Here is a 16593-nt window from a genome sequence, read left to right as displayed (position 1 = left end):
AAACAGAGGACCAGTCACGCCTTTCGACAGATTTAATTAACATGTTCTCCTCAATTAAGTTTTAGTCAAAATGAATCCTAGAAATCTGTACTTTTAATTTCTATTTTCTTGAGTAAATAGAGCTACATGAAACAGATCTTTGGATGGAAAATGATAATGATCGTGATCACCACCACCACTGCCAGCACCATGACTACTATTACAAAAACAACAGCCCTAAAGTCACATAATAAAATCTGTTGAGCTTTATCTGTATATCAAAGGAGTTTACTGGCTGTAAACCAGAAGTGAAGACAGTTCTTTTCACAAAGCACTACTGAGAAAATTTAGAGAACTCAAATTTGCAGCTGACTGCAAAACAATTCTACAGCTGTCAATGTGCATTTTGAGTACGGACCACGAAGACAAGATAAGAGAAATCAGGGCTCATATGAAGACACATAGATAGTTACTTTTCCCTTGCTCAATTTGTGAGTGGAAGAACAAAAGGACTGACTAGTATTGGTACAAGGTACCCTCTGCCGTACACTATACAGAGGCTTGCATAGCATGTATGTAGATGTAGATTTAACCACATGAACTGAATATTAAATATACTCCAAGCATTCATCCAAGTTCCTACATATGGAAAGACTGAAAAAAGATGCCTAATGAAGAATGGCAGCTTCATGTTTTCAAAGTAGCTTGTCAACCTGGGCAGACCGAAGACACAATATTGCAGATCAAAATGTCCTGTGCGCATGTATGTCACAATTGTTTGCTTTTTACTTGTAACTCATGGCAATACACATTTCAAAGTACAGGTTGTTGTGTTTTTTGCTTGCAATCCTACAGTTGTTCCTCTCAATACACAGCCAACAAAGAAGATAGGATCACCATTATGCCACAGAGCTTACACTATAATAAGGGCAATGGTGGCAATAATAAATACTATCACCATTACAGATGAGGTCAGTTAGCTGGGTCAGTCAGCTGTGCCTCCTCACCCAGAAAGAGTGTGTTTAGTGCCAGGCAGTACCACCTCTGCGCAGAGCAACAGTTGTCACAGTCAGTCTCAGCCACAACAACAAGGTCTTTCCATCATTTCAGGTGGTCGGTGGACAGATTTCTGACCAACGGAAGTGACAGAAAGGCCATGCACATTCTGAACTTATTTGTTGTTCATCCTTGGTAGCTTGTGCTTTGTACCTATTTATAACACTGATCTGCCCTTCTGTCAATTTATGTGCTTTGCCAATAATGGCTGGACTGAATCACTGCTTTTCTTCATTTTTCTTATCTGCTGTAGATTGTGTTGTATGACAAACCTGTCAGCAATATGTTTGTTTTTTGCAAGGCATGCCAAAAATCTAGAAATTCACTGCAATACATATGCTGAACCGAAGAGAAATTAAATTGAGATATATTTTTTTAACTGGATAAATTTATATCATTTTGTAACATTACAAAATGATGCTTTTAGGAGGATAGATATTAAAAAGAGCCACACGACAAGAATGCAAAATTTAGAGCTTCTAATTTTATTGTTCATAAATATATGAAAAGCTGGGAAGGGCAAGAAAGACAAACATTTCAGACATGTCAGTCATATTTAAAGGAAGTCAAATCACATGATTAATGGACAAGATCTGAAGTTCTGGGGAATTAGTGTAACAATATCGAGGATTAAACAGTCAACAAGTCATGAACTGACAAGTTGGAAAAGACATAGAAAGTTGAAAACTGGCAAAGCAAAACCAGAGAAAGAAGAGGGAAAATCAGGATGAAGGGAGAGAAAGAAAGAAAGAAAAAAATTCAATTACCACGTGATATCAGCACAAATTAAGGTGAGGTTGTGACAAAGGTGAATTAGATGTTGTAGGATGAGTTTGCATCCATGAATTTAGCACAATGCTGCCATGATAGTTAGCATTAAGCTCAAATAGCACAGTATGTAGCCCACCAAACTTTTATAATATGTATTGACTGACACTTGTATACAAATCTACTCCAGGATATTACAATTAAGATGATCAATGCTGAACATATCAGTATCCTCACTAAAATATTTTGAGAATACTGTGGTTACAACATTTAAAATAGTGTACTAAGAGGTAAAATCTGTTACTGATGTCTGGTTCATTTTATTCCATTCTCATTTATATACATTCATTAATTCAACAGAAGTGCAAAACAGATAATACTTGCTCATTTGTCACTGCATAAAATCCACTGCCTACATACAAGTCAATACAAGAATACTTTGTGTTCTGCCTAATAACTTACAAAGAAGATCAGACACGAAATGCTAAATCTCGACTACATTCACCTCGTTGTCCTCTAAAATGCCTGCTTGAGAAAGAACTGTTCTGGTTAGTCTTTGGACTCTGTACAATTGTGCTTATGATGAAGCCCAGCTGTGTTGCTGCATTCTCCAAGCTGAATAAAATAGCAGTACTTTCACTAGACCTTGTTCAGTACTGCAACATACTGCAAGCAGCCTTATTTTAGAAAATACTTACAGTATTTGCATTGTGGTACCAGAAACATCTGCTCCTACAGGTACAAAGCTTCATTTTAGGAATGTTTGAGAATAGAGAAAATCATTCATCATATTACATCATGCACTTCAGTGACTCCACCTACCCACTCCTCTAGAAGCTTAGCAGTGTCTAATTGCATAATGTTCCTACACATTATGATAGTTTTCCTGAGTGTGGACAGCATTTCCACTACAGTGAAGTAAACCTCTAGTTATTTTTAAATATATGGGTAGACAGCCTGCTGTCAAGTTGCTGTTTATTCTAGCAATGTACTTCCAAACAATTAAATCATTCAGGGTAAACAAAAGGCTGAAATCTTATCAAAAGTACTTGCTTCATATTCAACGATTATTTTGATGTGTGTTCAGGAAGACTATTCTTCTGGGCTTCCTTTGTTTATTTTGTTGGGGTTGGGTTGTTTGGGGAAGGAGACTGGACAGCGAGGTCATCGTTCTCATCGGATTAGGGAAGGACGGGGATGGAAGTCGGCCGTGCCCTTTGAAAGGAACCATCCCGACATTCACCTGGAGCGATTTAGGGAAATCACGGAAAACCTAAATCAGGATGGCCAGACACGGGATTGAACCGTCATCCTCCCGAATGCGAGTCCAGTGTCTAACCACTGCGCCACCTCGCTCGGTGTTTATTTTGTGTTTCTCCTATACAGCCAATCACTCTGCTCTCACCAGCAATTAGGGAAATAAAGCAGTCAATTGCATGGATTCCTGTGAAAGGATCAGGATTAGAACTTACAGACACTAATTTCCACCTGTGCAATGGACTTTCCCAACTCTTGATCCTGGTGTCTGAGAATACAAGCTGGAGTATTTTCAGACAAGAAAGTTGGTGGAAAAGAACAAGGAGCTCCAACAAATAAATGAAACTGAACAGCTATATATGATAAGAAACTACTATCGAATTCCACAAGACGTTAACATAACAACTATGTATGTTGTGCAATCCTGTATCTACCCTGTGCAAATCCCATGAGAAGCTAAGTCTTATACCAAAGGCAGACTAACACAAGTCTAGTGTCTGAGACAAACTGTTATCAGAATATCCAACAGCGATGGATACAATGCTTACAGAGGCTTGCATGGAGGTTGGATGTGGTGCTCCACTGCAGACTGTTACTAAAGGTCTCAGCATATGGACTACATTCCCAGATATGTGAGTGGCTCAAGGGCAAGTCTTAGAAACCAGTACGTTGTCCTCGATGGCAGTGTTCATCAGAGATAATGGTTCTGTCAACAGTGCCTCAGGGAAGTGTGACCACTCTTATTTTCTATATATGTACATGATCTTAGGGACAGGGCAAGCAGCAATCTGTTGCTGTTTGCTGATGACACTGGTGTACAGGAAGGTATCATCATTAAGTGACTGTAGGAGGAGGCAAGATGACTTGCGCAAAATTTCTAGTTGGTGGGATGAATGGCAGGTTGTTCTAAATGCAGAAAAAATGTAAACTAATGCAGATGAGAAAGAAAAGCAATCCCATAATGTTAGAATACAGCATCGTTAGTGCGGTGCTTGATAAAGTCACAGCGATTAAATATCTAAGCGTAGTGATTTGAAATGGAATAAGCATGTAAGGGCAACAGTAGGAAAGGCGAATGGTCAGCTTTGTTTTATTGAGAGAATTTTATGAAAGTGTAGGTCATCTATTGAGAAGACCACAAATAGCACACTAGTGCAATCCATTACTGAGTACTGCTAGAGTATTTGGGAACTCCACCAGGACAGATTAAAGGAAGACACTGAAGTAATTCAGAGAGGAGCTAATAGATTTGTTATTGGTAATTTCGATCAACATGCATTACAGAGATGCTTCATAATCTCAATCAGTAATCCCTTGGGGGGGGGGTTCTTGAAACACTACTGAGAAAATTTAGAGAACTGAAATTTGAAGCTGACTGCAGAATGATTCTACTCCTGCCAGTTTATATTTCGCCCAAGGATCTTGAAGACACAATAAGAGAAATTAGGGCTAGTTCAGAGTTAACAGAAATTAGAGCTTGTATAGACACTTACAGATAGCAGTTTTTATCTTGCTCTGTTTGCGAATGGAATAGGAAAGTAATTGACTAGTAGTGGTGGTACCAAATAACCTCTGCCTCATACCTTATAGTGGCTAGCAGAGTATGTATGCAGGTGTAGATGATGTGCCACAAACACATCACAGGCTGCTCTCTCCAGCCCAGTTTCTCTGTTACTTGTCACTTAGCCACACTACACTGAAAACAAAACACAGTCTCTCCAGCTTCTTAACATCCCACCTGACGTTAAGCTACACTTATATGGGGTGTCTCAAACCTCTTAGATCAAATTGAAACAGGTGATAGTGGATCCACAACTAATTATACTGAGATAGGGACCCAATAGTTGGAAATGTATATTTATTGTGTTATGAACATACACAGCGTAACCAAATAACAACAACGCAGCACATAGTAATTGTTCAAAGTGTGAGCACCAGTCTCAGTGCATGTCCTTCAATGGTGCATGCAGTTCTGCTACACTCTGTAATGATCACAGGTGTCTGTGGTACACTAGAACAGGCAGCGGATGATAAACAGCATACACCTCTGATGGCCACAACCCTGACAGACATAATGTACGCAACTTACACTATGTGATCAAAATTATCCGGACACCCCCAAAAACATATGTTTTTCATATTAGGTGCTTTGTGCTGCCACCTACTGCCAGGTATTCCATATAAGCAACCTCAGTAGTCATTAGATATTGAGAGAGAGAGCAGAAAAGGGCTCTCCGCAGAACTCAGACTTCGAATGTGGTCAGGTGACGGGGTGTCACTTGTGTCATATGTGTGTACATGAGATTTCTACACTCCTAAACATCCCTAGATCCACTGTTTCTGATGTGATAGTGAAGTGGAAAAATAAAGGGACATGTACAGCACAAAAGCGTACAGGGCGACTTCATCTGTTGACTGACAGAGACGACCGACAGTTGAAGGGGTCATAATGTGTAATATGCAGACAGCTATCCAGACCATCACACATGAATTCCAAACTGCATCAGTATCCACTGCAAGTATTATGACAATTAGGTGGGAGGTGAGAAAAATTGGATTATATGGTCAAGTGGCTGCTCATAAGCCACATATCGTCCCAGTAAATGCCAAACAATGCCTCGCTTGGTGTACAGGGTGTAAACATTGGATGATTGAACAGTGGGAAAACGTTGTGTGGAGGGACGAATCACAGTACACAATGTGGTGAACCAATGGCAGGGTGTGGGTATGGCGAATGCCTGGTGAATGTCATCTGCTAGTGTGTGTAGTGCCAACAGTAAAACTCGGAGGTGGTGCTGCTATGGTGTGGTCGTGTTTTTCATGGAGGGGGCTTGCACCCCTTGTTGTTTTGCAAGGCGCTATCACAGCACAGGCCTACATTGATGTTTTAAGCACCTTCATGCTTTCCACTGTTGAAGAGCAATTTGGGGATGGCGACTGAACCTTTCAACACGCTCGAGCACCTGTTCATAATGTACGGCCTGTGGTGGAGTGGTTACACAACAATAACATCCCTGTAATGGACTGGCCTGCACAGAGTCCTGATCTGAATCCTATAGAACACTTTTGCGATGTTTTTGAACACCGACTTTGTGCCAGGCCTCACTGACTGACATCAATGCCTTTCCCCAATACAGCACACCATGAAGAATGGGCTGCCATTCCCCAAGAAACCTTCCAGCACCTGACTGAACGTATGCCTGCGAGAGTGGAAGTTGTCATCAAGGCTACAGATGGGCCAACACCATACTGAATTCCAGCATTACTGATGGGAGGTGCCACAAACTTGTAAGTCATTTTCAGCCAGATGACCAGATACTTTCGATGACATAGTGTATATACATTTATAAAAGGTAGTTCTTCTATTATGAGTGTCAAAAATGATTCATTATACTTGATTATATATATTCTTCTCCAGTATGTAGATTTGCAAATGCAGTACTTTTATCATGAACACTCAAAAACAATTCACCATCTTGAATTACACATATCCTTTTACAGTATGTAATTTTCCTACAAGCTGCACTTTTATCATGAACACATGCAAGCTTTTTCAATATATACATTTTTTAAAAGTAATTTTTCATTATCTTGCCAAGGACAGCATGCAATACCATTATGGATATATGACTAATTTACAAATATACTCATTCTTTTTAATACTGCTTTAATACCTTTTTTATCTCTATCTGCTCGAGACACTAACATCAGAGGTTGCCTTTCCTCTATATCTTACAAATATTGCAGTGACACAAGACCTCTTTCATATGTTACATTACCACTACTCCTTCTCTCATATCTGATGGGCATTCTTTCAAACACAGTTTCCTCTTTCTCTCTGAAATCTCTCTGAGCAGGTTGGTATCTGGCCAATTCTCTGCCAGGATACAGATTCACTATCTTATGCTTAACAATCATTTTTCCACAGCTATTGTCATCCACGGGTCTAAAAACCAACTGCAAATTATCTAGACAATATTTACAGTGTCTACAAATACAGAAAACCACTATCATAATTACTGCACTTGATCCCACATAACTGCACATTCATATAATGCTAAGTGAAAAGCCACTAAAAGCAGCCCTTTGCTGATACAAGATTTCATTTTCCAGCTCTTATACTTCATTTTTTTTGTTCCATTTAAATCATACAACAATCTTCCCACATGTTCAATGGGTAAATTTAAAGCAAATTCTGTTACATTCCTTTTAACAAAACAGCAGTCTACATCCACATTCAGCTTTGGAACTATATCAATATTCATTATGTCTGTCTGAATAATGTGTTCTGACTGTAACAATATTTCAGCACTGTATTTTCTACACTTACCCAGAAATTTCAATTTACCTGTGACCAGAATAATTAAACCAGTGGGTTTATTACTTCTACATGACACTGTGGGGCCTTCATACTTTGGCACTACTAACAACTATTCATTACTCTATATTTGCATTCACACACTTTCATTTAATATAATATACTTTTGAGTGCAATTTGTAGGTATTGCTGTAACAGGCTACATCATTGTGGTTTCACACATAATGGTTGTATGTAGACAAAAGAACAAATATCTGCTTAAATATTCCATGGCTCGGATCAATTCTTTTACACAATAAGTGATCATTACTTAGTTTCCCATACTATCTTTTGGCATCATCTATTGACAACATGTCCACTTCTGGGTCTATATACATAAATTACTGCTTCTTAGCATTTACTTCAGCAGGAAGTGGCAACATTTATATATATTAAAAACACTGCTATCTATGAAGGAAATATTTACTACACAACTTAGAATATTTCCAGGAATGATTATGTAGGAAGTATGGTATTCGGGATGGTAGTTACCTACAACAACAAATATATTTTATTGTCATACAAAGTACAAAGTATGTTGTCACAAACATTGATCAGAGCGAACTAACTGCAGATTCAGAGAGGTTAGTTGAGCTACCTCAGGGCAATGATATTGTTCAAGTGGCTCCACGGAGTTACATCCCCACTGAGCTGCCCCCCTTGCTTCTATAATGTGGTCCTGTGGAAGAAAGCTGTGTGTACAGGCGGGACGTCAGTGTTAATCACTGAAATGTCATAATCAGCAATGTGCGCTGGTGGATACAGTGCGTGGCCAAAGTGCGAAGTGGGAGGAGCACCGAAGGATGAGGAGAGGGAGATGGCACTGCAGTGTAGGCAGTACAATGGTCTGTGACCGTCAAGGCAGCGGGAGGCATGACATCATCATCGGCTATGGAGAAGGGGGCAGCATACCCAATCTGATGATTAGAGACTGGCGAGTCAGCGGCAGAGGCAGTGTTATTCCTGGCATAAGTGACGGGAGTGGCTTATACAGGGGCAGTGACAATGAAGGCTTCATCAGTCATGAGGTGAGATGTTAAACCCACTGTACCAATGAACGAGGGCAGGGGTGTGGCATGTTCAATTGACCTAGAGACTACACTGGGGCCTGCCGGTCTATTTGTGAAACTGGCAGAGATGACAAAGTGAGTTACATAAAGTGACATTGATATCTTCCAACAGAAACTACTTAGTTGTACTCTGAAGTGAATGGTGTTGGCTGTGGAGGCGCCAATTCAGGGCAGAGCGTGCCACTGGGGGGTCAACTTAAGTCCATGGAGCTTCAGCAGTCTGCTTAAAGACACCATAGTGGACTTTCCCAAGATGATAATGTCAAATGTGTTGGTGTCCCGTGATATGGGTCACTGCAGGAGTGGCAGGTTAGTACAAAGCCGGCCATATGGCATCTGTGCGAAGCATAACATGGGAACAGGTGTTTAAGCCCTTGTGAATGAATGTGATTGGCTTTACGTGATGGATAGTTGGTGGTACAAGGATGCTGCATACATGCTCATGTACTCGCTGTGCTAGTTCTGGTTGGTCATCGTCTGGTATAGCTATACCTTGAATGACAAATTCTGCAAGGAGGCAGAGTGATTCACCATATAGGACCTCAGCAAGTGAGGCATTCAAATCTTTTTTACGACCAGTCCTAATTCTGAGAAGCACCCAGGGCAGGGAATCGGTCCAAAACTGCAAGTGGCAGATTAAAACTGCCTTGAGCCTGCAGTGCCATAATTCCACTAGGCCATTTGACTGGGGTTGGTAAGCAGTCATGTGCAAACAAGGGCCCCCGAACAGTTGGCATAGTTCATTGAACAAGGCAAACTCAAATTGCTGGCCTTGGTCTGTCATCAGTGATGTAGGACAGCTGTATCTGGAAATCCAGTTGCAAACAAAGGCCAGGGCAACTGTGTCAGCTGAAATGTCTGGTAACGCAGTGGGCTCAGCCCAATGCATCATACAGTTCATCCTGGAAAAGATGTAACTTGAACCCTATGACTCGGGGAATGGCCCAACTAAATCAATGTGAACATTCATTCATGCAGTGCAATCATGCTTGACATTGGACCAGATGAAGCATTTCATGACTAATTTGAGTATGGGATGTTCACTGCGATGTGCAAGATTGTGCAGTAAGTTGAACACAGTTTTATGATAGGATTGTGGGACAACTGATTGTATTCTCTCACATGACATATCATACCACACAGGCTTGGTGGTTCCTGGCAGTGTACACTGTTTTAGTTATAGCCCAGTGTCTTGTCCAATGAGTAGCTGTTGTAGGTTGGTATCTATGGCTTGTGTGTCAGTGAGTAGATCAAACTCTAGCTGAGTAGATGTGCCCACCAAGCAAGACAGGTAGTCTGTGACTATATTTTCTACACCCCGTACATGTCTGATGTCGGTGGTAAATTGCGAGACCAGGATGAGGCAGAAAAAGTGCCTTGGCGTGTTGTTAACAGAAGGGTTATTGATTGTGTCTGCAAGAGGCTGTGGTTGGTGTAAATGGTTAGAGGGCATCTTTCAAGTCATCCTGGAAATAGATAGAGATATAGATGTCCAAGAGCTCTCTATATCTCTATCAAAAGTCAACTACTTCTGCTGAGTATCAGTCAACTCTCGGGAGAAGAAACACAGTGGCTGTGTTACACCACTGATCTCTTGTTGCAGTATTGCACCAACTGTATGGTCAATGGCACCTGCGGTGGTCATGATTTAAATTAGCTGAAGACACAGTGGCTTTTTCCACATTAATGTTATCTTTGCAGTAACAGTTCACCATCCATACTCACTGAAGCTGTGTATCCTTGGGGAACTAGTGATACATAATTTCAGTTCCCTTTGTCTTCCTGTTATAAGACATGCAATCAGTGACAGCACACCCATGCATTCCTGTCATAAAACACATGAACTATTGAAACAAAACTTTCCCATGTGTGCACTCACCAAATCTAAGCTTCTGCAACAACAGTAGCCTCCGCGCAGCTACAACCAAGTGTTTCAATGTCATGCACAGAACAACGATTTTCTCACTCAGTCTGAATATTCCATTCGGGGCCCCCTCTGGCGCTGCCTATCTCCTCCCTTGCAGGTGGCTTGTACTGACGTCACCTGTGCCCTTGGGAGCAATTTCAAACTTCCACTCTGCCTAACTGTTTTTATTATCCATCTTGCATCCATTTCCTTCTGGTAAATTCTACTGTTTTCTGTTTCATTATTAGCTGTTCTTAGATGTTTTATCCTCGAGAGGGCATCCACAACACAATATCCTTTACCTCTTTTGTATAAAACTGGGTAGTCATATTCTTCCAACTTTAATATGAATTTCAACAATCTTGAAAACGAGTCCGAAATACTACTTAACCACGTCAGTGGTTTGCAATCCGTGCCTACCGTTAATTTTCGACCAAACAAATATGGTCAGATTTCTCTTTCTATTGTGCTATATGACTATTTCACCTTATTTAATGTCTAGATGCTTATGTGGCAGGTAAGTTGCTGCCAATTTCCCCTTGACTCAACACAGCTCCTATTGAGCTCTGACTCGAATCTGTTTTGACAAATTCTTTGTTAAAGTCTAGATCCTGTTACATCGGAGGGCTTTGGGGTTTTCTCTTTAACTGCCAGAACGCAACTTCCTGTTCTATCACCCAGTTATATGTTACCCCTTTCTTTAGTAATTCATACAGGGGTTCAGAGGTTCCTGCAGTTGCTTATAAAACAACAATAACATTTGTGTAGTTTTGTATTAGTCTTTGGTTGAGGAAACTGTTTTGACCTACATGGGATAAGGCTTTAACCCCTCTGCTGTATGTCCCAAAAATGTAATTTCCTTACACAATAATTCACATTTATCTATTTGCAGTTTTAAATTGTAACACAGAAGTCTCTCAAACATCTTTCCAAGTCGATTATTGTGATCTAATGAGGATCCAAGCAGTATGACATCACATAAATATATAAATACCTTCTCTCCTTGAAATCCCATTATAATAGAATTTATTATTTTTTGAACTGTGCTTGGGGATGTCTTCAAACCCACTGCCATTTTTCCGTATTCATAATACCCATATGGTGGACTAATCATTGTTTCCTGTCAATCTTTTTCACCTAATAACACTTGATCCATTCACATCCATTTTATTTGGAATTACAATCAAGTGAAAACTCCATTCAATATTACTTGGGACTATGCTATGGTCTCGCAACATTGTATTTATTCCCTCCAATCTACTTTTTGCCTCTAGTATTAACTAAATCTCATGTCTAATAACATCTGTTTGTGTCAAATGGTTTCCTGGTTGCATTTCTTTCTTTGCTATTCAAATGATCAACTCTTGGAGTTTTCTTTTAATTTACTGGCTCTGGATGTTATCTCTGACTTTAATTTCATCACTTGATGTACCTTAAACTACTCACCAGTGGCAGTTACAGACACTTCACTGAACTGATTTCTTCTGTTGTGTTTAGCACAGTCGTTATGCATGTACCATCTTTTACTGTTACCAGTGTTTCTGGTACATATACTCCCAGTTATTTCTTTCTTAGAAATGATCACTACTGACGCATTCCTTAAATATATTTGCACTATAAAATTTTGTTCCTCTCCAGGATGTATTATCACACTTTTCCTATCTTGTTTCCTGCAGTTTTTCTTCCACAATGACATTTCCTCAGTTTCGTAGCTCCAACTGCAACAGAATTAACACCCTGTTGTTCTGCAATTCCTAATGCTGTTGTACCAGCTTCTACCATGTTTGATGTAACTTTTCCCAGTCCTAAGGCTCCGACCATTAACAAACCAACACTGTGTTGTTTCGTTGTTGCTGCAGCATTCACACTAATGTAGCCGTTTTTCCCACCATTCCCTACTATTAAACTGGTTCCTACCATTTTAGATATAATTTTTCCCAGTTCTGTGCCTCCAACCACTACTGAACAGACACACTGCTGTGTAGCAGTCTCTTCATCTTCTTAACATCCATCCCAGTTGATGTTACATTACACTTCTAGACACACACACACACACACACACACACACACACACACACACACACACACACACACACACACTGATCAATAGTAAAACTCTTGAAAAATATTCTTGATACCTCATGCAACTTATTCGTGACAAAGCAATATGAAATGAAACAACAACATAAGATCAGTAGTAGGGTAAGTGAATGATTGTAATTGGCTTATTGTGAGAATTTTATGTAAGCGTAGCTCATCTATTACAGAGAGCACACATAGGACACTTAAGTGACCCATTATTGTGTACTGCTCAAGAGTTTGGAATCCCCACCAAGTCAGGTTAAAGGAAGACATCTATACAATTCAGAGGTGTGTTCCAATATCTGTTACTGGTAGCTTTGACTGAACATGAGTATTACAGAAATCTCCATGGACTTGAATGGAAATCTTTTTTGCGAAACAGTGTTGAGAAAGTTTAGAGAACAGGCATTTGTGATTGACTTCAGAACAATTCTACTGCACCTACATCTTTTGTAAAGATGATAAAGACAAGACAGGATAAATCCGGACTTGAATGGAGGTACATAAATAGTCATTTTTCCCTCACTCCATTTGTGAGTGGAACAGAAAAGGGAATGGTTAGTGGTGATACCAAGGTACCCTCTGCCATGTACCATATGGTCTCTTATGGAGTATCTATTTAGATGTAGATGTATCTCCAGCTGTAGCTGTAGATTAAAGGTTGATTTAGACAAAGTCTTGTTTTATCGAGACAAGCTTTCTACAAATGAAGTGTGACAGGTACCATACTCATTCTGCCAGTCTTCTATAACCCTAATTCTTATTAACATGATCAAGTGACCACTGTAGACTGTGGAATTGTGTGTGTCATAGGAAACAGGGATTTTTGTTTTGTCGCCAAATTGAAATGACAGTACAAATCATATGTAATACAAGATGCCCTCAGCAGTTGAGCCAAAGTCGCTGTTCCCTGCAACAGCTTTGTTGTTCCACACAGTGGTCACTCAAACATGCCCACTACTTATAGTTATAAAAAACTGGACATATTGAACAGTCCTTGATCCCCATGTTTGCCAACCACAGGCAGACTCAGGATTGGTCAAGTTCCTCAAGGTGCTTGCCACCTGACATGACCTGGAACTATATGTGGTTTACTGAATGTCAGGGATACAACAAGTATTATCATCAATGTACTTTAACAGTCTCCTCTCTGGTAGCAAGGGACAGACCAAACTCAAGAACAACACAAGTTTCATAAGATACAGCAAAGGTTTTTATGTAACTTAATATCATATAGTGTTTTATGATTAGTATTGGTAACTGATGTATTAGCAGCTTACCCTAAACTTGGTAAAGCCTTCTATAATTGAATTCCCTGTAAGTGGAATGGAGATGAAATGTGTAAATGGCTGCTTCTGTCGTGCTGACATAACAATAAGGTTAATTCTTCTCCTGGCTGCTGCAACGCCTTTTTTGTCACTTCCTGTTATCACTGAAATGAAAAAAAAATGAGAACTAGAGTTTGAAATGTAGCAAATTATTACTGATATATGTACTAAACTCCCTAAAACCCAAATGGTCAGCAGAGACTCTGTTTTGCAGTTCAGAATTTTGCAAGAAAACTGGTACCAAGAATTAGACATAAACTGACAGCACTGAACACAAACAGGATTTTCCGAGTTAATTATAACCAAGAAGCACTGAATTTATGAAATGAAATAATAAACAAACAACAATTATTTGATTTTTTTATTATGGGAGAACTCATGTGATGCAGGTTACAGAGAGAGCCTCAGTAACTTTGCAGCATGTTGTACCTAACACCCTTAACTTAAGGGTTAATGAGCTGGATCTTTATCATGAAAGAAAAAAACCAACTGATAGATACTGAAATTCAACGCTCGTTTCTTTGTAAAAATATGACAGACAGTTACTGCCTCTTACCAGTGACTGTCTTTTTGAGCTCCCCTTTCAAGCCTATACAATGAATAAAAGTTAGCACTCTCTTTGTGGGAAACAGGGATTTGCTGGCTACAACAGGACAGCCTCATATCCAAATACCAGCCTCCTGCTTTTCTGCTTTAATGGAATAAGTAATAAGGCCATGGTTCACATTTATAAGAATGCATCAAATATGAATGTTTTACCACAGCGAAAAACTATATTATGAAATCACTCCCACTTCTCTTTGGCACCATTTAATCAACACCTACGGCAGTAATTATATGAAGATTTTGAACCCTTGGTTAAACTGCATGGCAGTTCAGTCGAATCATACAATGCACTGAGTTGTGAGTTAATCACATAATATCTCTCAATGGATAACCTTCATAGAAGTATCGCACTACTTGTACACTGCTTGTACATTCTCTTGTATCCTTTAAGTTCCACTTACTTCATTTCCCCTGCATTATGAAATTTCTTCTCACTTAATTTTCCCATTTCATCTCTCTTTTCTCTCCCTCTGATTTGTCTGTTTCTTTTTATGAATCATGTGCAACGTCTCTGTCTTGGACACTAATCCTGTTCACACAGCCACAGTCTTATACACATAAATATGCAAGCTCTGTTCATTGCATTCCAACATACTACTCCCTCATTAATTCACAGATGTGTTGTTATTTGTGTAAAGTACATCTAGCCCAGTGTGTGGAAGAATGAATGGTACATCACCAAAATTACTCTGATAACATTCTTCATTCTAATATCTAACAACAGTTACAACACACCAATTATTGTTACCTCACAGGGGTATTCTGATGCAGAACATAACATTTTCTCTATTTTGACAACTTCCTACAATCAGCCATGTCTCTGGTGAGGAGTCTGCTGAACAAGATAAGAATAAGTTTTGAAAAGAAGCTTTCCTTACCAATATCACCATCCATTCCTTGTTTTGGCACCCATATGTTTGTTTTTGTTTCAGTCTCGAGACGTTTTCTAGTAGCTCCTTTGGAGCCAATGACATAGGGAAAGTACACCCTAAAACATAAAATAAGCACAATAATAAACAAAATGAAAAATAAATATTGTTACACAAAATTTTAACGCTGTGCACACAGTTGACTGACAGCCACAGTAATTAATAAGCCAATTTTTTTCCTTAGAAAGTGAACATTTATGTGCTGCAGCAGCACATTAATTCAAGTGGCCAATCCAATATAATTAACTAGATGAAAATGGTAATGTCACAATGGCACTGTCAACAATGTTTTATCATAATGATACAACTGCAATGTGATGTAGCACACTCAACATGGAATGGAGGGTGAAAGGAAATTTTACGTAACTACATACACAATTTTAATGTTACATAATTAATAACAATGCCCTCAAGGATGTAATTCATTTGCAACTTCTGAAAATGATGAGAAAAATTTGTGAATTGTAAAATTAACATTGATACATTGAGCTATACATGGTTGGTTGCTTGAAACATGGCAACCAACTGTTTAAACAGCTACTGAGAAACTCTGAACAAATATACAGTTTTACTGACGATGGTCAAAATTAAAATCCTCCCATGACTGATGCCATGCACCAGTCAGACCCACAGCAATTGCCTGTTCACAACTCCAGAGTGATGAGTTACGTATTTTGCTTTTGTGTGTGTTCCTAGTAGGATATTTCTTAAATTTCATGCTTGATTTTTCTTTTTTTCAGTTTAAGAGTTTTCATCTGTAACTGTAAATTCAGGCGATCTGTGGTGCAGTGATTCAAAGAAAGTCTATGACCAGTAGCACGTAAATATCCATATCATACAATACTAGTTGGAAGCAATTTTTACCTACCGAGTATAGACTGGAATGTCTATGGATTCATTGCAGGAGGTATAGATAATCTAACAAAGTACTTTTAAACACTGTTCAGAAAACTGTCTTGAGCAGCTAGTTTAGGAGCCCATGCGCAATGGAAGTATCTTATATCTTGTAGCTAGCAACAGACCAGACGTTATAGACGGCATCAGTATAGATATGGAAATCAGTAATCATGATGTCATCATAGTGACTACGATTACAAAAGTTAATAATCAGTCAAGAAGGCTCGGAGACTGTTTCTGCTAGGGAGAGCAAATAAGCAGTTGTTACCATCTCACTTAGATTGAATTGATGTCATTTACTTTTACTAAGATAGATATAGAACAACTATGGGCAAAGTTTAAACATATTGTAGTTGTG

The 16593-nt window shown here is 39.2% G+C and overlaps 1 protein-coding gene across 1 annotated transcript in view; it reads right to left on the bottom strand.

Moving 5' to 3' along the window:
- Positions 1-16593, bottom strand: part of LOC126457761 (activating signal cointegrator 1 complex subunit 1) — a 61784-nt gene that overhangs the window by 24911 nt on the left and 20280 nt on the right. The window contains exons 3-4 of the mRNA XM_050094322.1: positions 15288-15397; positions 13756-13907 (exon numbers count right to left, since the gene is read on the bottom strand). Coding sequence (XP_049950279.1) covers positions 13756-13907; positions 15288-15397 — 262 coding nt within the window. The remainder of the gene's footprint in view (positions 1-13755; positions 13908-15287; positions 15398-16593) is intronic.

This window comes from Schistocerca serialis, chromosome 2 (assembly GCF_023864345.2).
Source record: "Schistocerca serialis cubense isolate TAMUIC-IGC-003099 chromosome 2, iqSchSeri2.2, whole genome shotgun sequence".
Taxonomy (NCBI): domain Eukaryota; kingdom Metazoa; phylum Arthropoda; class Insecta; order Orthoptera; family Acrididae; genus Schistocerca; species Schistocerca serialis.
The sequence above is the reverse complement of the archived record's forward strand: the minus strand, read 5'-3'. Positions and strand labels throughout refer to the sequence as shown.